This window comes from Abrus precatorius, unplaced genomic scaffold, assembly GCF_003935025.1.
Source record: "Abrus precatorius isolate BTA unplaced genomic scaffold, Abrus_2018 Scaffold11, whole genome shotgun sequence".
Taxonomy (NCBI): domain Eukaryota; kingdom Viridiplantae; phylum Streptophyta; class Magnoliopsida; order Fabales; family Fabaceae; genus Abrus; species Abrus precatorius.
The window spans coordinates 19,663,585-19,686,799 of NW_020874303.1; the positions used below are offsets into that span (position 1 = coordinate 19,663,585).

Consider the following 23,215-nt stretch of genomic DNA (forward strand, 5'->3'; position numbering starts at 1 on the left):
TGATGAAGTTGATTTTGAACTGTTAAATATTTTTTAAGTGTTTAAATTAATTTGAGCATTTTTATTAAAATGTGTGTTTTATATTAAAATGTACAATAATCAATTTTTCAACTGTAAAGCAGCCAAGCATCATAGGCCGGCCAAACTTCCACTTTATTGTTCTTCTCTTTATTGGAAATTGGAAAAATATCATCATGTCTGTAATTAAAGCCACAGATGACTAAATATTTAATCTTACAACAAATGCACAATGTTAACACATACATGTGAAACCTTTGTTTCTTTGATCTTTTGGGTAGTACTATCTTACCTCAAACTAGGGTATTTTCTGTTATCTAATGACTAATAATTAAACTGAATTAACTATTAATATGGTAGTATTATCTACAAAATATTTAGTCATTTAACAACTCCTTTCTACATGTCACACCACTTGAGGATATTCCTATAATTTGTGTTTTGAGATGAAATTTAATAGAAATGATTAGAAGATTTATAAGCTTAAAAGTATAGAGAAAGAAAGAAGAGTATAAGCAAGAGAAAAATGAAGTATTATTAAGGAGAAATACTTGTAATTTTAATTATTTTTTATATATTAGAATGATATATGTATAGTCATTTGTTTGAATACAGACAAAATGCATATTAAGTGCATGAATCCAAAATAAGAGCACTTTTTGCAAAAGAAAGTGACGAGTTTAGTTAAAACACACTACTTTGAAAAGATGGTAGTCATTCCTTCCTCCTCTCAGAAGATATTCATTTATATTGTATTCACTAACAGGGGAATAGTTTTCGTCTTTTTTATGATGACCTAGGCAAGAATTACTAATCTGGAGTCTATGCTTAAATTATTACCTTTGATGGCTACTGATATTTCGTTTAATTCAAAATTGGCATAAGCGTCCAAAACACTTGGTATTCCTGCCACTTAGAAGTAGGATAGAATCGCACACGTCTTCAAATCTTTTGCTTTTGACCAGTGATGATAGCGTACATGACGAGTTATTCTTTATGACGGTGAATCTTTGAATTTAAAAAGGCGACAAAGAAATAAAGATAAGAATATTAAAATGAAAGTGTAGCTAAAACAAAATTAAATATTGAATAATTATATTTGAAGAAATACTAGTGTGATACTTGTTGGAAAAAAAATCAGTTTTGTAATTTGGATGTGTAAAGAAATTTTTCTTACTATTTAGCATCATGAAAAAATATATAGGGAGATTAAGAAAAAAATTTGTAGAAAATTATTTAAAAAATTATATAATAAATAATATCTCTAAAATTGTATTTGTATGACTTAGCATATTTCATTCAGAGAAATAAGGCTATTATCGTTATTTAGGTTGGCAATTTTTCAAATTATTCTATGAATTCGAAACATCGTATTTTTAGGATTTCTCAAGCATTAAAATATGTATTTTACCAATTATTTTAATTAACTGGTCATTTATTTGATTAGTTTATAGGTGATCAAAATAAAGAAATTAAATAAATGAGTTTATTTTATTGACTTAACATTTTTTTAGATGTTTCTTAAAATAGCAAGGGTTTGTTAATTTATATTTCTTTCCATTATTAATTACCCTTAATATTTTAATAGAAGTTCTCTATACTTTTATCACTAATATTTTTGGGTAATTTCTTTCCAGTTTAGTAAAATAATTTTATTATAAAACCAAAAAAATACAACTTTAAAATTAACAGAAAACCCGATATAATAATTACCTGAAACACATTTATTTAAAAAACTGAGCTTATGAAAAATGCTATATCCTTTACGCTTCAGTATATTATTAGCTAGTTTAATCCATAATGAAGGTCCAGATGATATTAAGACCCTTGTTCTTAAAGTAGCAACCGTGTCCACAAAAGTTACAGGCAAAATAGCTTGGACAATCGAAATTAGTGGAAATTTGATCCTGGTATTGGAAAAATCCCTGGCATTATTATCGCTTCATAAATTTAAGATTTCTAGCAAGAAAACGGACACCTGTAATATTTCACTATTTTGCATAACAGATTTCAACGCAAGTCGTAATTTTACATTCGAACTTGATATGTAGAAACACTTCCGAACTTCATATGGAAACTGAGACTACGCGTAAAATCTAGATGGAAAGCCTTATTGTAAGTGGTACAAATTTGTTTTGTGTTTTTGAAAAAGTATTTCGATGTACAAACGAAAATTATTTGCTATTAATGTAATGAATCTATTTTTAAAAACGAATGGGGATACGATGAGGGAGGTTTTGTGTGATGCAATATCCACATTGACAAATCCAAACTGAATTGCGTATGTTTCAATCCTCTAAAAATGAACGAAATCAACATAAGAGTGGAGATAAAAAAATAATTTAACATATGACAAATCCAAACTGAATTGCGTATATGTTTCAATCCTCTAAAAATGAACGAAATCAACATAAGAGTGGAGATAAAAAAAATAATTTAACATATAAAACCCAGGATCCTTTCAAAAGAAAATAGTTAGGGAAAAAGTGGAGCTACTCACTCTGGATTCTAACCACCACAAGAATAATTTAAATGCTATATATTTAAAAACTACACTTCCTTTTTAACTCAACTTCGGCAAGAGAACTTTCTTGCAAAATCAGTAAATAGAACTCAGAGATCTGCTCTGCCAGGATATCGTGGGAAGGGAATCACATCTCTGATATTTTCCAAGCCGGTGGCAAAAAGAATCATCCGTTCAAACCCAAGTCCAAATCCAGAATGTTTCACCGTTCCATACCGCCTCAGGTCAAGGTACCACTCATATGGCTCAAGAGGAAGATCCATCTCCTTTATTCTGCAAGACAAAAACAATATAAACAAGGAACGAAAATGAGGTTAAAAAACTTCTGAGTACTGCAAAAGAAAAAAGTAAACAGAAATTATATACCTTGTCTGAATGACATCATAACGCTCTTCCCTTTGGCTTCCACCAATTAACTCTCCAACCTGAAATTACAATTACATACTTCTATTATGCCAGCTAAAAAAAGCCACTGAGTATCGGAACAAATTATCTTCAGCAGCCATGCACAATAGCATGTTGAAAATAAAATATACAGGATACTTACCTTTGGGACGAGTACATCCATTGCAGCCACTGTCTTTAAGTCATCATTGAGCCGCATGTAGAATGCTTTGATTTCCTTTGGATAGTTGTAGACAATGACAGGCTTCTGAAACTTCACCTCTGTTAGGTATCTGCATAACACCATACCAGCAGGATATCACACAACAAAATCAATGAGAACTGGAACTACGAAAAAAAACAAATTTTAAGTACCTTTCATGCTCAGATGCCAAGTCGATTCCCCATTTCACTTCATTCTCAAATTTCTTACCATTCTTCACAGCCTCCTCTAGTATTTCCACTGCCTCTGTATATGAAACCCGAACAAAGGGGGTGGAAGCAACCATTTTCAAACGATCAATGCAACCTTTATCAAACTTGTCAGCCATAAACTCCATATCTTCAAGGCAGTTATCAAGTAACCACTGACACAAAAATTTTACATATGCCTCGGCACAGTTCATATCATCCTACACATTAATGCAAAACAACGAACTTTAACACTTCCACCACAGCAAAGCATAAACGCCAAACACACAAGTAGGGGTGAAAAGGGCAGCTCCACATCGCACTAGAAAACTAACAAGTTCAAATTTTTGCATCAACATTCAGTTGGTAAGTATACCTACCCCCACCAACAACAACAAAAACAAATGACACATCTAAAGACAATCATGACAAGTTGGAGGTCGAGTTCAAGCTTCACATACCATCAAATCCGCAAAAGCAATTTCAGGCTCCACCATCCAAAACTCAGCCAAATGCCTGGAAGTGTGAGAATTTTCCGCACGAAATGTCGGTCCAAACGTATACACACTACTAAGAGCACAAGCATAAGACTCAACTTGAAGCTGACCTGAAACAGTCAAAAACGCTTGACGGGCAAAGAAATCCTTCCCATAATCTACCTTTCCATCCTTTTCAGGAACACCAGGCTTAAGGTTAGACCTCTCCTCAACCTTAGAGAAATTTTCCTTCGACTTCTTAAGCTCGTCCACAGCAGCACCAATTTCCTGCTTACTAGCCTTAGCAGATTTCAACTGTGACACAATTTCCCCTTTCTCCTGAACAACAACCCTAGCAGCTTCCACATCAGCCTCCGATGGAGGAGGATTCTGCTTCAACTCCTTCTCCAATCTCTCCGCTTCACTCAGTAAAGTCGTCACTTGAAACATTTCACCCGCACCCTCACAATCACTCGTGGTAATAATCGGCGTATGCACATACAGAAACCCATGCTTATTGAAAAACGTGTGCGTAGCATAAGCAAGAGCATTACGAATTCTAGCAACCGCAGATATCTGCAATCAATAATCACATACATATTCATAGAATTATAATTAATCAATGTAATTTGAATTTTCTGCCTTAATTTTACGGAACTGTAGAGAAGCAAAAAGTACCGTGTTGGTTCGAGAACGAAGGTGAACGAAATCGCGCAAAAATTCGAGAGTGAGTCTCATTTTCGGAAGAGGATACTTAGCAGGATCGACGGGACCGACATGGAGAACCTTATCGGCGCGAAGCTCGATCTTCTGTTTGGCGCCGGAAGGAGGGAGTTTCAGGTGGCCGTCGACAACGACGCAAGTTCCGGTCGGGACGAGTTGCCCTAGGTCGCCAAGCGAGGCTTCGACGATGACTTGGAGGTTGCCGGCGCAGCTTCCGTCATTGAGTTCCAAGAATGCGAACGCGTCCTTATCAGCTTTTCTTCCCGTCTTCACCCAACCGCCAACCCTCGCCTTCCGTCCGGCGAGACCCGACCCGCGGTCCGTTCGTGATATTATGGATCGGATCGGAACGCGGTCAGAGAATTCGGCTTTCGGAACGTCGTCGTTGAGGGTTGCGGCGGCCAATTGGTCCGTCGGCAGAGAAGATGATTCTGTCATTGTTAGCGGCGGCGGCGACGGCGGCGATCACTTCACTGCCACAGTGAAAGTCGAAACAGAGAAACAATAATAAAACCCTAAATTGGAGAATCAAATTTGTGTTGTGTATATTATCATTTTATTTGGGTAGTGGACGACGAGTATTAATTCAACAATTAAAGATTCATTCACACGCCTAAGCAAAGGGACAATGGTACAGGTTCGATGAAAATTGAAGATTTTGCTTAAAAATAAGAAAAATGATAACAACATTAATACACTTTTTTCACATAACTTATAATAAATTTAACTATAGATAAAAGTATGTTTATATTGTTAATTTTAAAAAGTTAAAAATAATAATTTTTAATATCAATTATAATACTTTAAAAATATTCGTAGTATTTTTTGTAAGAAAAAGTATTGATTTTAATTTTTTAAAATTACAATTAACGAATATTTTAATTTTAATTTTCCAAAAACATATATTTATCTTTAAATTTTTTAAAATAACTATTTTTTTACTTATATTCAAAATATTAAAAATATATAATGTTTCAGAAAGTTAGGAAGTAAAGTTAAAAAAAGTAATTAATACTTAGTGAAAGATTAAAATAAATATTTATTTAGTTTCCACTGTATTAGGCCGCTCTATCAACAATTGGTAATTGGAAAAGCAAGAGTGTATTTTCAAAGTGCATTTTTAATCATATAAATTGATCATTATTGAGATTTTAATGATATTATTAATAAATATTAAAATATTAAAATTTATTTATAAATATTTATTATATAAAGAATATAAAAATATAATGATTTTAATGAATATTTATATATTTAAAATGAATTCTATATTAATAAAATCATAAATATACATATATTTTATTCTTCAAATTTTCTTGCGTCAAATCCACTCCATCGAAGTCAATGAGTAGGCAATAGCACATGTTGTTTGAGGGTCTACTCTGTAATTGCTTGGCCGGAAAGCAAAATTAAGAACTATTTATTTTTTCTCTTGAATTGTTAATCCTAATGGTTAGAGTAGAATTTTGATCGTATTTATTTTTTCCGAGATATTACTGATAATACTCTGCTGCACAGTAACCGATTAATGACTTAATTTTCGTAACACCCTTAACGTTTCCATTGCAATTAATTAGCCTTAATGTTAAATTATTGATCTATGTGGCGTCTAAATATCGACTTATTTTTTTAAATTTTATATTTTAAAAATTAATTTTATTATTTATTATTTTTTCAATTTTTTTTTGTCTAGAGTAAATTTAGTTACGTCAGAGATTTTGTTAATACTGTGGATAAAACTTATTAATTTTAAATTTTTTAAATAAATTTCGTTAACAAAAGTACGAAACAGTAAAAATGGTTATGAGCAGATAAAGTTTTATTATCTAAATAGCAAATTACATGCTGTGCAAAAGATAGAGGTGATGACATGTCACATTAAACTTAATAAATAAATAAAAATTGGCAAAACTTGATTACTTTTGGAGTACCTTTTATTCTGTAGCTTGGCTCTCAAGTTAGGCTCATAACTACATATTAACGCTCTTTCATGGCGCGTAAACTCATCCAAACTCCGTTACACACTTACACTATTTCAATACAATATCTGAAATTTTTTATTTTTAAATTTAAAAATAAAAAAAGGTGACATCTAAAAAAAATTCAAATTTTATATTTCAATATATATATTGAGTATTTTTTTTTAAATTATAAATAAATTTTATTTTTATATATTCTTACAATTGTAAATAAAAATATAAATGTTTTAAATAAAATATAATTTTTAATTACTTAAAATTAACTTTAAATGTTAACGTTAACGTTAAAATATAGTAAAAAAAGAATTTAAGATTCATAATTTTAATCATGCAGTGGAATTAAAAAAGAAAACTAAGTACTGTGAAACTAAAAATAATATTTAATTGAATTTGTTCAATGAGCCTTAAGTTTAGGCAAATTCTAATAAAATATAATAAGGGCTCTTTTTATATATGGAATATAATTAATATTTAAAATTGTAATTTTAATTTTATTATAATTAAAATTAGTTTAAAATTATAATTCTACATTTGGCATACTCAAAGAATTATGATATAAAATTAGAATTATAAGTTAAAATTAAATTTTATATAATGTAACATTTGAATTTTTAAAAAATAATTCAATTTTGTATTAAAATTTTATTTTATAATTTTTTTAAAAATAATATGTTAATTAAAAATATAAAATAATTATTAAATAAATTGTTAAAGATGATAATTTAATATTTTTTTCAAAAATTAAGACACAATAAATTTTTTTTATGTTTAATTTATTATTAAAATTTAATATCATGTTATGTACTATTATTCTCATAAATTAAATGAAAGCAATTTTTGTAAATATAATTTAAATATAAGTACTTTCGAGAACTATCATGAGTTAAATAAATAGAAACATTGCAACAGATTTTTCTAAGCTTACATAATAAATATCATGCAAAGTTTCAAAACTAAAAAAAAAATTATTTAGTAAAATATAGTTGATTATAGCAATTTTCATTATTTCTCATTATTTAATTACCTCAAAAGTATACTTTTTAATGTATCTTATCACTGTGTTACATATAACGCTAATTTTTTTCTTTTTTATTTTTCTTGTACTCTCAATAGTTTTTAAATTGATTTTTAATATTTTATCCGACATCTAACAATTCAAGAAAAATATTAAATAATTTATCATACAATTAACATAAATAATATAATTTGTGGCTAGTGTAAAAAGTGTATAATAGCAATGCAATATAGTTTATAGCAAGTGCAGAATAGCAACACTAATAAATATATTAAACATGTAACAAATGTAAAAAAGAGAAAGAAAAACGGAGAAAGAAAGAAGATGTAAAAGAAAAATAAGAAGAACAAAAGGACGATGGATAGAGAAAAATTACTTTTATTGATAATCAATGTAAAAAGAGGAATTAGATAATAGAGAAAAATAAGAGAATATATGAAAAGAATAGAGAAAAATAAGAGAATCTATGAAAAGAATAGAGAAAAATGATTTTACGTATATTCTGAAGGATTTGAAGTAAGTTTCTATAAGTTTGAAGTTATATTTACCGTTCATTTCTCTTCTTCTTCTCTTTCTTATAGATAGCTGATGATATATTAAGAGAAACTTCGTAGTAAAGTTAAATCTTTGGTAGATCTCGCTTTAAAATAATTAATATTTGATAGATCTAGTGTGAATAGTTGTTCTAAGGTAATGGAGCTTACTTCAGCATATGAACTATATTTTGAATGGTTTGATATGCTATTAAAGAAAAGTTTGAGTTGATTTTGTTAGATCTTTTTGATAAAAGCTGTGATATAAAGGATTTAATACTTGAAAGTTATTTTTTTACGATGTAACTGCTGATAACTGATTTAATAACACCAAGATTTGACTGATTTATTATAACCTTGTCTTAGCTGAGTTGTTGAAATGATTTTAGCAGTGCTGTATCATACTGAGATATATATATATATATCTTACATTATTATAAAGCCGAGTTACACGTTTAGGTAGGTAGACGTGTAACGATAGAGCATGCTGAGCTGTACTGTATTGTGTTGTCTGGATCTAGATAACGAAGTGGGTCGCTCCTGAACCGACTTGGTTCTTCTGGATTATTTAGGCTGTGAAACTAGTTGGAAACCGTTTGTATGTTGTGCATTAAATGAGCTGGGAATGTATGAGACTATTGCTGTGAGTAATATTTTGCTCTCTATATATGATTTTATTTTATTTTTTTGATAAGATCACCCTTGTATTTTTGTTTTTGTTGTTGTGTATACTGCGATGATCATACTGTGGTACGTGAGTAGATGTAGTAGGTGTTGCATCTACTTCATAGGTTGAGGGACCAGTGGAGAAGTGTTAGAAGACTGGAGTCGAGTAATTTTGCATTAAAGTTCTTTTCTTTATATTTTGAGACCTTATATAGAAGGAGTTATGTAGTATAATTTTGTATATTTTGAGTATTATAAACTAAATGTAATATTATGTTATTCTGTTGGATATTTGTTATAAAAAACTTTATTTTATTTTGAATGAGAAGTGAATTTTATACTTATATTCTCTATTATTTATCTATTTTAAATAAGTGATGTAGAAATAATGTTATTGATTTCTTATTAAAAATGGGTCATGACAAGAAGAGAACAAAAGAAGAGAGAGAAAGAAAGTACTTGAGGGAAGAAACTATCTAGAAAAAAAAAAAAAAAAAACCACAGGAGCCACGAAGACGAGGAGGAATCATGATATGAAAAAGAGAATAAAAGAAGGGAGAGAAAGAAAGTGGAGAAGAAAGTATTTAGGAAAAAAAAAAGAATCACAAGAATCATGATACGTTAGAGTGTATTTGTGAATTATGATATTAAGAATTCAAATTTTAACAATTGAAGTGAGCAAAATTTAGTTGTTATAGAATTCTATTGAATTGGTACATCGAATTATAATCTAAATTTTAACTGGACATTTTGAAATCCTATTCCAATTCTAATTTTAACATACAACTTCATACTTAATTCCATACACCAAATAGATATTAAATGAATAATGCTCGTTGATTGGGTGGTGCATCAAAATTACCTCACAAGATAAATATAAATATATGATACTAAGAGTATATCTGTTTTTTATTTTTTTATTTTTTTTTTGTTTTTAAAATAAAAATACAATACAAATTAATATTGTATTTTATTTTTAAAAACAAAAAACTCTTTTTAAAAAGAAAAACAAACCTACTTTAAATAGCAAGTTTTGCTATTTTTTATTGTTGATTTTTTTTTCACTTTTATGCTTTCATTATTCCACATGTTCTATAGTGAAATTGTTCACCTAATTTTACTGTTCAATTGGTGAAACTTTGTCTTTGTGTAGAATAATTTTGGTAAAATTTATTTTAAAAAATAATAAATAACAAATTTTATCAGCCAAATTGACATGTACTGAAGTTTACTCTAAATAAATAAATAAATTTAAAAAATTAATAAATAGAAAATTTGTTTTTTAAAATATAATATTTAAATAAAAAACCTTAATATCGACTTATCGATTAATTTTCTTAAGCAAGCTATTTGTTAAAGCGATCAGGAAAAGGAATAAATAATTTAGGTTTTCTTTACTTAAGAGATATTTTTTAAAACTATTTACTAAAAAAACTTTTTGCTTGTTTTAAGTTTATATATATATAACTTTTATTGCATGTTTGATACGTGTCATCGTACATGTAATGCATATAGCTCACATTGCAAGCAAAATTACAAGAGACACAAGATGTTTTCACGAGACACCAATAAACACAAAATTTCCCTGCAATAAGCGAGACATGTAAAGAGACAATTTAACACCAAAACTTATAAAACATCTGTTTTAAAAGGGCCATTGAGAGTAAGAATTACTAAAAAAACAGTAAAATAATAAATGGGTAGGTTGATGAAAGAAAAAACTCGTTATCCTTGTCTTCTAGCTTTTCAAAAGAGTCAAATTAGAAATTGTAAGCAAGAAAAATAACCTTGATGTATCATACTAATGTTCTAATTAGTGAAGTCTATGACACACTTCAACACTCATTCACCACATAATTGTTGTTAGAATTAAACTATTGTTTATATAGTTTAGATACAAAAGACAAATATGAGAACAAAATAAACATATATAATATTTAAAGATGTATTATTTATTTAAATGAGTAACAACAGTATATTTTTTAAAAATAAAAATTACAAATAAAGGCACGTTTAATCATAAATAAATAATGAAAGCACTAATTATCTTTATACAAAAAATACGAAATAATAAAAAAAAAAACAATAAAACTTCCACACACAACAATTAAATCGTAAAATCCTTTTTCCTTTTTCATTACATCTCATAAGTATTTCTCCTTTTACTTGCAACTTTTCTTTTACCCACACGCACAATTATTGAAGTTCAAAATGCATTTATCTCTCTATTATTGTGCACGAGTTTTTTTTTTTTTCTTTTACGCACAAATTTTCCCTCACTTTTATCCTCATTCCATTGTTATAAACATTTTTGTATTGCAAGTTATAAATAAAAAAATTAGAAAACATAAATATTTATTATATACATAAAAGTAATGTTTTTGTTTTACCAAATCACGGTACGTGATATCTTGATAATTATTTTATGAATTTTTATTTATTTTGTGTTGTTTGTTATTATTTTTAAATAATTTGTTTACATTTAAATTTTAGTCCATTTTATCAAATTAAATATATATATATTTATTAGATAAATTGAATTTTAATTTTATTATAATCTTATTAAATTTAAATTTGGGCACAGTATATGAATAAAAATTAAAAGAGGGCTAATCTTAATTTTAAAGAGTTTATCCTTTTAATTTAGTTACTCCATCTGATTTTAATTTATAAATTCATTTAAATTTTAAAATATTAAAAATTGGATAAAATCCACGAGATATTGGATAGTAAATTAATATGGATAATTTGGGTACATAACAATTTTGCTTGCTAATAATGATAGTGGACCCACAATATATACAGCAATAAGTTGCAGACCACGAAAGGCCGAAGCAAGTTCTCTTTACTCTGTGTTTTTCTTCAATTCTCCAATACGCGTTCTTGCCAGATCTCTCCCCATTTCATCTCTATTCTTTCCATACCACAAAAAACCCTAATTTTTCAAAAGGGTTCGTTCATCTCCACCTTTTTCCCCACTGGAACCTCCCCCCCCCCCCCCCTCTCCTTTTTAAACAATTTCAAATGTACGATTTTGATTTGTATTTTGTTGTTCCAGGGAGATCGGTTGGCAAATTCGGGTCTCAATTGACCTTATCCTTTGAATTCTCCTCTGCGACGCATTTGGGTATCTCTGTTTCAATATCTCTTAATCAATCATGTTTAATCGGATTTTTGGTAAACCTAAGCAGGAAGCCAATGCTTTAACGACTTTGGACAAGTTAAATGAGGTAAGTGGGAATTCACTGTCCCAACTGCGAAATTGTTCTTTATATTGCTTTCTCAATTGTGTGTGCATATTTGATTCGTAGAACCGTTCTTTCTTCAAATTAAGCGTTAGTTATATTTTTATTGTAATTCACAGTGTAGTTTTATTGTTTTTCTTAATTCGTAAGCGACGTTATCGTCTTCGTAACTTCGAAGAAACGAACTTCCTGTGTATTGTGGATGTTGCATATCGATTGCTCTGTCTTTTAAGAGTTTCTTACGTGTATTTTGTTATGCAATATTGTGGACATTTACTTTTTACAATCTGGTGGAGTAGAGGGTATATTTTTATCTTCCTCGTGCTCACCTTATGAAGGTTTTCAGCTATTAGTTAGTATTATGGAAATTGCTTGCTCTTATTAAACTAGTAAACTACATATATCCGCATCATTATCTGAGACACGGGCTCAGTAGCCAGGTACTGGTTTTGTTATCTGATTTTTCCATGTTAATTTACTGAACTTTGTGTAGCTTTTCTAAAAATTGTTTGATCGGATGATCAATATCTGTGTATGTGAAGTTTGTTGTTTTGTTTTTATTTTCAGCACTAATTTGCTGTTAGCGGAAACGTTTTTCTCATTTTGAATGTTTTATTCCCTGAATGCTGTAGACACTTGAAATGCTAGAGAAAAAGGAGAAAGTACTCCTTAAAAAGGCGGCAGCAGAAGTTGAAAAGGCCAAAGAATTCACCAGGGCAAAGAATAAAAGGGGTATGTAACAAAACTAAAAATGCTTGTTCTAGAGATTATGAATGTATGTTGTGGTCAAAATTTTGTATTATGATAGTTTCATTAAAATTAATGTGTCAAGCTTCTTAACAAGACTTGGGGTCTTATTTGGTCAGTTGAAATCAAGTTGGTGGGAGTTGGAATGAACTTGTAGGTACTTCAGAATGTCAAAGGCCATTCCATAATGAGTGGATGATCCCTTCAAATTTGAACAGGAACTTCCTTTAGAGGAAATGGTCATCCATTCCACCAAGATTGATTACAATTACCTTTTACTCAGATTATTTTCTTAAAATGATCCTTCACTATTTTTGCTGCCTCTGCTCGGGAATGTTGTCACCCCCACCACTGTCATTGAACAATTAATTTTTGCTATATTCCTTTATCTAAGTTGGTGTGCCAAATTTAGCAATGGAATATAAATTCTGGTCTTGCCTGTGCAAAACATGCTAATGTGTCATTATTCCAGTTACTTCAACTCAGCTTAGTCAAGATTGTCAATGTGTGTGTGTGTGTGTGCCCACACACAAATTACATAGATGTGAAAAGTAACTTCAAAATCACACCAAACAAAATAAAATTGAAAATGCATAAGTTCTTATACAACTCATGATAGCATGCACCAAAACAACAAAACAAAGCCATTTTATGTATGTATGCATGGGTGTGTGCGCACATAAAAAGTTACTTGAACATGAAAAATAACCTCCAAATTACAGTGAACAAACTAACATTGAATATTTTTTAAGGTCTTACAACTCATTAGAGCATGCACCAAAACATCAAAACAGAGCCTTCCTTAACAACAAAACTGATCATGAGGCTAGCTTCAGAACCAGAAGAATGTGTGCACAAAACCTTGCATAAATATGAAAAGTTACCTCTTAATCACACTAGACAAACTACAATTGAAAATTCATAAGGTCTTTTACAACTCGGTAGAGTGTGCACCAAAGCATCAAAACAACAAAACAAATCCATTTCCCTAACAGAAAACAGATCACAGAGAAAACTGCAGAACCAGATGAGAGCCTTCAGCTTCAAACAAAAGAGCCTGAGAAGAGAACCAAAGAAGAATTGAACCAACCTAAGAGATAGGGACAAAGTAGAAGAGTGTGGGAAGAAGCTGAAAGGGTCAATGGTTAGGGAAGAAACGGAGTGGTGGTGGTTGAAGGATGATGGCAGAGGATAGTCCAGGGTTGTATAACACAATTTGGGGCATCAAACATAAGGCGGTCTTAATAACATGTGATTAAGGGGCACACAATATGAACATTCGAATAGTAAGTTTTACTGAAAATCAAAAGACATTACGATTTAATGTATTGCTAATATTGAATGCTACATTTTTCAATAAAAAGCTTACTATTTTTTGTTTTCTTAATTGTGTGCCCTTGGGAAAACTGAACATAAATAATACCTTTTTTTGTCCAAAAGGGTTATGTGACTCAACCTGATTTGCTGGTTCAATCCCATTTTTTGAGGTGACAATTGAATGATTCTGCAATGTGGAGCAAAGAACCAGTTCAAGTTGATCATGGAGTGCTTTCTAGTTGGAGAGTGAACTGCTTGGAAGGCCATGATGTATAGCTTCTTTTGAGTAAACAAACTTAGCAAGTTCACCAATCATTTTCAAGATATATTCAATATCGTTCCTATTGTGGCCAATTAACAATATATCTTCTTTGAATTTCTATTTGAGCATTAAAAAAAGTAAAGTGATATGATGTGTAGAATGAAATTTAGAAAGATAAAGAAAACTGTTTGAGTTTATGTTTATTTACACACAAAATCAAACAACATAGAAAATATAATAAATAAAAATGATTAGGATTTTATCCCTTTCTATTTGTTTTTTCTATATCCATAGTTGTTAATAGTGCGTTATAGCGGGATCGGCATAGTGCAGCGTGGCTGTTGGCCGCCACGTTGCGTGGCATTTGGCATGTCGCAGAAGTTGTTGCACCCAGAACAGGGAGAAATTCACGTTGTGAACGTGTGATTTGGGGGAAAGGAGGAAACACTATTCTACTTCTTATAAAATGCACCGTTTTGATTATTTTGAGGGTAGAAAGATCATTTATCCTTTTAAAAACATATATGTTGGTTTCATCTTCCCCACGCTCTTCCTCTCTATGCCAAAAGTCTGAGTCTCAACATAGTGGTTTCTCTTCTTCTCACTTGCTCATCCATTCTATTTTGCTGGAGAAAGCAGCTTGTCCCCAGGCTCACCTACTCCATTACATCGGAGGAATCAACTTTTCCGATGTCTCCTCTCCATCGTCTCCTTTGTTTTTTTGTTCACTAGAGAAATCAACTTTTCTGGCATCTCCTCTGTTTTTTTGTTTACTGGTCACTCTTGCTTCAAGTTCTAGTTTGCTGTTCAAGCTCTGTTTTGCTCATCCTCTGCTTTGCTGTCTCATGCTATAATGTTTTGCATTTTTACTTAGAATGATGATTATGTGATTAATTTTGAAAATTTCTTGAGCATTTATATTAAAATTTTGTGTACATAACATATTATATATGCATATTATAAGTTTTTAAATAGCGGTCATACCGCTATACACTATTCCTCTATAGTATTTTAGGAGTTAGTCGCTATCTGAGATTAACAACTATGTCGATACCTAAAATTATCTTATCTAATTTCTAAACATGTAATGAATGTTAAGTTCTGTAATTTTGAGTCAACTCTGATTTTTTGGATGAAAACTCAATATGTTATCAACTAAATTTCTTAATTCTTTAGGCGAATATGATTAGAACATGCATTAACGTTCAAGAACTTCAAAAAAACTTCGCAATTATTGAGTGGATTCTTTAACATTACAACAACTATAGTGAATTACTCAAATCTAACTCAACAACCAACTTTTCAAATGTGAATTCAAGTTTGATATTATGCTCTAGTTAATCAAATCAAGGAATGCATTAAAAATAGATAAACTCACTCAATTACAAAAGAAGGTGAAAAAGAATATAATAACATTAATAATGTAGGAGAATTAAACAAAATTTTATCCTATCCTAATCTGAAAAAGTTAGCTAGACATATTTACAATGATAAATACATAAACAATGAGAAAAAAACTGAGAAAACTACATAGGGATTTGGAAGAAGTCCTCTAACTTCCCAGAATAGAAGTGAAAAGTGAGAGAAAATGAAAAAGAGAAAATGCTTAAATTAAAACTAACTAAAAATTATGTGTTATATTTGAAAATTAGCCCTTAAGACATCTATTTATAAATTTTGGAGTTATGTTGGGCGTCAAAATGTTAACATTGGCATTTTTACACTTGGAAGTCAGATGACAAGTCAATGACAGCATATTTTTTTATCTTATGAGCATTGCAATGCCTATTCTGGCTGTTTTTATGCATAGATCTTGGGTTTCAGCTTTTGGTTCTTGCTTCTCTTGACTTCTTCAAGCTTTAATTCCTTGTCAATTAATCTTATGCATAGTAAAAAAAAAAAAATTTGTTTAATTTTCCTATAAATTAGCTTAAATAACTTCAAATATTCATAAACTTAACTTAGGGTTATGTATGTTGAATATTTAACATATTTGACTAAGAGAGCAAATAAATTAAGGTTAAATAACCTTTTAAAAAGGAAAAACTCAAATCAAATAATAACTTCATTGTGACTTCATCAAGTTGTAACATGTTAGATTGAACAATCCTACATGTTGGAGCACGATTTTGACAATGCTGAGCTTAGTGGCAAATGAGAGGCACATGCCAAATTAATTTTATAAAAAAATCATTAAAAAAATTACTTTGCACATTCATAATTTGGTTCATCTTGTCATATTAAAATAAAAAATCTGAATTGGGGTTCAGACCTCGAGTGTGAATCTTCCCTGACTGCTGCATGGTGTGAACCACCTTACTCTTGCCATTTATGGTGCACTTTTTACTGAATTTATATGGGTAAGCTTTACCTGTGTGCATTTTATCAAAATAAAATTTACACATGCATCTTCTGGAATCAATTAATATGGGAGCTGGTTCATAAACTAATGATATATTAATTCAATGTGACTTTGTTCTTGAATTTCTGCTTCGTGCAGCGGCAATACAATGTTTGAAGAGGAAGAGACTATATGAACAGCAAATAGAGCAGCTTGGAAATTTTCAGCTGCGTATTCATGACCAGGTGTGAATGCACTTAATATTTTCAGTAGTTATGAGTTATTACCAATGTTTTCAACTGATCTTTTGAATCAATAATAAGAAAATTTTAAGTTCAAGTATAAATACATATAAATGATCATATTAATAGGTATTAAACTAGAAGTATCTTATTAGCGATATTTTCTAACATATACTAGTCTCACATTTAATAAGTGAAAAGGGGAAGGAAGAAGTGAAGCTTCTCATAATAAATAGTAAGCCAAACTCTTATTGCATTACAAGCTATTATTTGTCTCACATTGGTCAAATTAAGAATAATAGTTTTGGTTATAAATTTTGGGAACTAAATAATCTATGATGTAAAGAAAGATTTTAAAATTTTTGAAAAGAAAAGAGAGAGAAGGGACTTAAGTCATGTGAACAGTGACTAGTTCACCCTGGTTGGCTGGTTCAAGACTGGTATTTTCATTTTTACCTGTTTTTTGGAATTCTACTTTTTGAGGATTGGTTTCTGAGTTTTGCCAGTCCAACCAGCCTCTGCTCTGGTTTTGACAATTGTGGGTGTATGCTAATGATTCTGTGTTTGGAGTACCATTTATATCTCTTATGCTGATAATTTGTGTTACAGATGATAATGTTGGAAGGTGCCAAAGCAACCACAGAAACAGTAGATGCATTGAGAACTGGAGCAGCTGCTATGAAGGCTATGCAAAAAGCAACGTATGTATATATTGTGATTTCATTCTTAACCCACTCTTCTAAATTTTACATCTCTGTTTTATGGTTGTTTTTAAAAGCCTGACAAGTTTCTGTGTTTTTTGTGATGTGGAAATTCCCTTCATGCGTATAACAAATCTATTGTTTAATGCATCTTTCTTATAATGGCCTGCTGATTGTGACCTTGTTGGGATGTGATATTAATATTTCAGGAATATTGATGATGTTGACAAGACCATGGATGAGATCAATGAGCAGACAGAGAACATGAAACAGATTCAGGAAGCATTGTCAGCTCCAATTGGTGCAGCTGCTGATTTTGACGAGGTCATCTTGTCAAATTTAATTTTATTTGTTCTCTCTATACAAATGAGAGACTTCTATCTTTTGATTTACTTGTTATTGAGCGTAGGGGTGGGTGTGTATTATATCACACATATGGGCAGCATTCTGACATTGTTTGCCATTTCAGGATGAATTGGAGGCAGAACTTGAAGAGCTGGAGGGTGCTGAGTTGGAAGAACAACTTCTTCAGCCTGCAACTACAGCTCCAGCGGCCCCAGTCTATGTACCATCTGGGCGGCAACCCACTCGCCCTGTGACTTCGAAGCCCACTGCCGAGGAAGATGAATTGGCAGCTTTGCAGGCTGAGATGGCACTTTGAGCAGGTCCCGTTTCTGAGCTGCGACAATATTGATATATACTATCTATTCATTAATCTGTTTTAGATTGATTAGTATGGCAATTAATGTGGCAGTGGAATGTTTTGTGTTTTTACCAATTTCATGTTCAATATCAACCTTTGCACAGTTGAGTTCACTTGTATAATAGTCTGAAATGAATTGGCTAAAGTTTCATGTCAGCAGAAAGTTTGGCAATCTTATTTTATGCAGCTCTTATTTTTTTGCTGCTATTAGGCCAGAATTTTGCAGGCATTGATTGCATGACAATGGCCTCTTCTAAAACCAGAGTGACACGGTGAATTCTGTTCCCCCTCACGCTTGCATATCTATGTAAATTGATTGAACAGACCAGAATGTATATAAAGGTGATCAACATTTGACAGCCTTTCAAAACTTCTTTCGCCAGGGATGTTTGTCACCCTTTTCGATTTCACGTTTTTCAGAGTTTTGAAAACCCTTGTATTTCGGTAGTTCTTGTTAAATATTGATGCATTTGGCTATCCCTTTTTTTTAAACCTAGTGGAATTATAAATATTAAGCTTATAAAAATATTTATGATCTTTGGAAGTTCTTTTTAACTTATTTCAATAAAGTTTTTGGTATAATTTATCAAAATAAGTTTTCATTTTATCTCCATAAGTTTTATAATTAAGTTTATGATATAAGCCTTTGAGAAAGATTTTTGTGAAGAAGTGTTTAATTAAACTCTTAATTTAATTAAGTCCTAAGCTTTCCGCCTTTGAACCATGAAGCTGCATTGGTTTGGGTTTTCTTGGCGTTGAGGGTAAATAATGGTCGTATCATTAAAGTGGGGTTCTGTTGATATTTGTGTTTGGAATGGCATTAAGATCGGCTGATCCCGTGAACAAAAGTATTAATTTGTGTTTGTGTTCGATTAACATACTGCTGCGACCGTAAATAACTAATGACTGGAATTTGTAGTTCTCCATTTGAATGCCATGTCTTCCTCTTCTTGACTTGTCATTTGAGCCAATGAGATTATGGGAACCGATAAATAAATATACGTTAACACAAAACGATAGTAAAAAAGATGAAGAAAGAGTATATGTTGGGAATAAAGAAAAAGACAATCAAGAATCATTGTCTACCATATGTAATTCTCCTTATTCCGAAGTCGTCTTCTTAAAAAGAAAAAAAAGAAAAAAAAGCAATGAAGAATATTCATAAATCATAATTTATGTGCTTTTCAGAGTTCTTCCAAATCTGTAGTTTGTGGAGAAAAACAATATTACATCAATTACCCTAATTTTTATAAAGCAGGATAAAATCATAAATTCATGTTATTAATCACTTAATTTATCTATTTATCTCGATCTCTTAATGTGACATCCAAATAAAGGTAAGGAGAATTCACCTTTTATTTTACTCCTTTTCCTTACCTTGCGTTTTTTTTTTTTCACTTATCATCCCTCTTCCTTATAAATTTCAAACACCATAAATTACAAGTCGAGAATAATAAATAGATAAAAAAATCTCTCAATTTATTCTTTTATATTACGAATAATGCTTGAGTGAATAATAAGTAGTTTTGAGGATATAAATAATAAATTTTAATTTTCTATTTAAGTTATTTGTCATTTTACCAAAATACACGAATACAAATTTAGTAAACACTTTAATTATTGATAAAATATTAAAAGTGTAGATTAAAAAAATATTTGCCAAAGACTGATCCAGTTGATAGAATTTTTTTTATATGACATAAAATAAAATATACAACTACATGCATTTTAAATTTTCAAATTTGAAAATTCGCAAAAATTCATTTGATTAATAGAATATTAGTTTACCAGTGAATATCTCGTTGTGCCTAATATAGATTGAAGAATTTTAAGTGTTGATTAAAAAGTTAAATAAAATAAAAGATCTCTTTGACTTGATTACTAATTTAAAAAGAAAACAATTGATTTTGACATCAAAACTCAAAAGATGTGTGTCATAACCTAGGAAAAAAACCTGATTATGAAAATGATCAAGGATTGAAAATGAGGGGTTTCTTCTACATGCACGTACAGAGTTTATATTATTTATCTCTATGGATTAGCGATGTCCAACAAGCTATTAGATGGTTCTTGTTTGTAATATTGACTCATGTAGACATATCAGAAAACATGGTTGTGTTGTTTTTGGCTGAAGTTGTTAATCAACTAACTAATATAATATGTTAAATGAATCAGTCAACTACAAATACAATAATTTCCTCTGATTTGATAATTGCGTTATGGAAGGAACTTTATTCCTCATTTGTAGGTCCCTAAACTATTTCAAAAGGCAATCAATGTGAAATTCTACTAAATTCATCAAAAAGTTCCGTAAATAAAGACAAAAATTTAAATAAAAAGCAATAAAATGAAGTGATGTAAATGAAAGCGATAAAAGAAAGTTGTAAAAAAGTGATGTAAAGGTTGAAATTTGCAAGGAAAGTTATAAATGGCGGATGAAATGTAAAGAATAAAATAGTAAAAATAATCTTATAAAAAGTTTAGTAAAGACAAATGAAAAGATGCTTGTGTTTGATTGATATACGTAATAATGTATAATTATGATTTACAACAATAATATAAATATTACTCCTTCATGTCCTTTTTATAAGAAATAAAATAAAATATTTTTTTAATTCTTATTATAAAAAATAAATGATAGATTAAGATATATTAATTGCTAAATTTATTTTATACCTTTCTTTTATTAGTATCATTAAATATATAAATTACAAACTAAATTATTTAATATCATAAGTATTTTTAAAATAAAATTTATATTTATAAAAAATATAAGAGACTTAATTGCTTTCTCTAGTTCTTGTAATTTATTCTTTTATTTTTTATAAAAAAATTCGAAAGAAGTATATCAACGAATATTTCAATTAAAACTTTAGCTAATCATGCATTGATATTTTTAATTTAAAAAAATAAATATTTATTTTTAATTTCTATTGATGTACAAGTCACTCAAGATCTTTAATTTTATTCATTGTTCACAATTTTAATATATATATTGCAACAACCGAACTTTTCAAGCTCAAAATAATAACTTTGATCGTCATTATATTTTTCATTCGTAATTCACTTTGTTGTGACTTCTTATTGCTTCAAGTGGTTCTTGAATGGACACTTTGTTAGAAATTTATGTGTGACCTTTTTTTTGTATATATATAGAATAAAGTGCTAATGTCCAAAAATAAACTAACCACGCAGAACCAAGTGGAGGAATGTCATCTCGATTATATTCTCATAAATTAAAGGTTTGAATTCAGGGAAATACTTTTTAACACATTATCATTTAAGGACTAAGAATGATTCAAACTAGTTAAAAAATTTGCACATCTATTAGCTTCCTTGTAAATATGAGTAATAAAACCGACTAATCTAAATTAAGAAGTTTTTAAATCTCTTTCACAATTTGAAAACAATGATATCCCTTTGAACAACCATTACTAACAGAATTAGAAGCATTTAAAGAATTCACTTCCACTTATAGTTTTCGGATACCTATAAAGGGAGTAAGCTTGAGACCTTTTAAAATTATATTTAAATTAAATAAACTTTAAAATCGTATTAAAAACTTAGATTTAATTCATTCTCGAAACTAATTCATAAGATAAAATTTACTCAAATCTTACAAGAAATATTTTATTTTTATTTCTAGCCAACGTAGAATATCTTTGCAGTTACATTCATTTAATTAATCTTATTTTGTGTGTTAATATTTATTTTTTTATATAAAAAATTTAGATATATTGATTATTTTTTTAATTAAATTGAAGTCTCTTTTCAAAAAAGGTTCATATTTACTGTTACCGTGAGTTATCAAAATAACACTCAAATTTTAACTAAAAAAGAATACAAAAAATACTTAAGTTTTAGAAGTCACACTTGGTAGACCGATTTAAGAAAACAAACTTCTGGGTACCGATTAATTTGGGTTTAGCTTATGGACATATCTAAGAGAATAAAGTTTTACTAACATTTATAACTATATTTACAAAAACTCAAATTTAATATTTTACTTAAAGAAGACTAAATTTCTCACCACTTAAACTAAAAAAGAAGTTCATTTTCATTATTTGTTTGAAATTTCACTCCATAAATTCTCACATGATGTTTATTATCAGCAATATTTTAACAAACGGACTGATCAGTAACCATAAACTTATTCTGACTCTTGTTCGAACATTTTTCAATCAAGTGCACTATAATAACAAATTTAATTATTTAAACTAATTGAATCGTCGTCTAAAACTTTTATCAATTAATTTTTTATTCTATTTTTAAAACATTAATATAAGTGCATCAGATTAAAGAGTTAATAAGGGGTAGACGGTTGACAACACAAATCTAACGATAAAGGATCAATATGGTAAATTGGTTTTCCCATTAATTTTTTACAGTTGGCACTCTCTCATTAATAATCCCTCCAATTAAGACTAGTCCGCGTGGAAGGAAATGATCTGATCAGCAACATTCTTCTAGTAATCTTGTAACATATTGCAAAGGACATAATTTGGTGCTTTCTAAAGGCAGCACTATTTTTTTACTTAAATAATGGAAACAATTTGATATTGGAAAAACCAGATGCATAAAGTCAAACATAATCTTGTTGCGACAGGGATTAAGATTTGAATGCAGCAAGTATACTAATCTAGTGTCGTAAGGTCTAACATAAAAGGAAACACAATGAACAATAGTTTTGGCACCCAATTACGTGCTTATATCCTTTAAGCAGTTGAAAAATCACCAAAAAGAGGGGTCAGTCTAAAAGTGTGTTGTATAATTAGGCCTCTTAAGTCAAGGCTTCAACAACGTTTGATTTACTTGTCCTTCACTTTCACCAGTTATCAGCATAGTTTGACGTAGACAACCCGGACATTCTTTTGTAATGATTCAATGTTGACTCCTTTGTAAAAAAAAATTATATTGGTTAATAAAAG

General features: G+C 29.8%; 2 protein-coding genes across 6 annotated transcripts; one reads left to right on the forward strand and one right to left on the reverse strand.

The window, feature by feature from the left end:
- Positions 1-2,344: 2,344 nt before the first annotated feature.
- LOC113854484 (asparagine--tRNA ligase, cytoplasmic 1) lies at positions 2,345-5,224 on the reverse strand. Of its 3 annotated transcripts, XM_027485493.1 has the most exons (7): positions 4,492-5,113; positions 4,234-4,389; positions 3,799-4,068; positions 3,302-3,558; positions 3,090-3,219; positions 2,909-2,967; positions 2,345-2,815 (listed from the first exon to the last, which is right to left on the reverse strand). In XM_027485493.1, exons 1-7 carry the CDS (start codon positions 4,972-4,974, stop codon positions 2,632-2,634), a joined length of 1,539 nt encoding a protein of 512 aa, XP_027341294.1. In that variant the 5' UTR covers positions 4,975-5,113; the 3' UTR covers positions 2,345-2,631. The 3 variants fall into 3 exon arrangements, with proteins under 3 accessions (XP_027341294.1, XP_027341293.1, XP_027341292.1); XM_027485492.1 differs by having other exon boundaries at positions 3,799-4,389; positions 4,492-5,224; XM_027485491.1 differs by having other exon boundaries at positions 2,499-2,815; positions 3,090-3,229; positions 3,273-3,558; positions 3,799-4,389; positions 4,492-5,114.
- Positions 5,225-11,553: 6,329 nt separating this feature from the next.
- LOC113854770 (vacuolar protein sorting-associated protein 32 homolog 2) lies at positions 11,554-18,762 on the forward strand. Of its 3 annotated transcripts, none has more exons than XM_027485980.1 (8): positions 11,562-11,680; positions 11,788-11,959; positions 12,607-12,706; positions 16,801-16,886; positions 17,493-17,584; positions 17,794-17,908; positions 18,054-18,249; positions 18,514-18,664. In XM_027485980.1, exons 2-7 carry the CDS (start codon positions 11,888-11,890, stop codon positions 18,243-18,245), a joined length of 657 nt encoding a protein of 218 aa, XP_027341781.1. In that variant the 5' UTR covers positions 11,562-11,680; positions 11,788-11,887; the 3' UTR covers positions 18,246-18,249; positions 18,514-18,664. The 3 variants fall into 3 exon arrangements, with proteins under 3 accessions (XP_027341780.1, XP_027341781.1, XP_027341782.1); XM_027485981.1 differs by having other exon boundaries at positions 18,504-18,627; XM_027485979.1 differs by having other exon boundaries at positions 11,554-11,680; positions 18,054-18,762.
- Positions 18,763-23,215: the final 4,453 nt, after the last annotated feature.

What these genes read in the sequence shown, in the direction of transcription:
- LOC113854484 (XM_027485491.1), bottom strand. Translation starts at nt 4,974, where the DNA reads ATGACAGAATCATCTTCTCTGCCGACGGACCAATTGGCCGCCGCAACC. An exon ending in ATTTGTTTTTTTTCGTAGTT is followed by an intron (nt 3,230 to 3,272) that starts CCAGTTCTCATT and finishes CTGCTGGTATGG; the next exon opens with TGTTATGCAGATACCTAACA. An exon ending in TATGATGTCATTCAGACAAG is followed by an intron (nt 2,816 to 2,908) that starts GTATATAATTTC and finishes TTTGTCTTGCAG; the next exon opens with AATAAAGGAGATGGATCTTC.
- LOC113854770 (XM_027485979.1), top strand. Translation starts at nt 11,888, where the DNA reads ATGTTTAATCGGATTTTTGGTAAACCTAAGCAGGAAGCCAATGCTTTA. An exon ending in CAGGGCAAAGAATAAAAGGG is followed by an intron (nt 12,707 to 16,800) that starts GTATGTAACAAA and finishes TGCTTCGTGCAG; the next exon opens with CGGCAATACAATGTTTGAAG. An exon ending in AAGGCTATGCAAAAAGCAAC is followed by an intron (nt 17,585 to 17,793) that starts GTATGTATATAT and finishes TTAATATTTCAG; the next exon opens with GAATATTGATGATGTTGACA.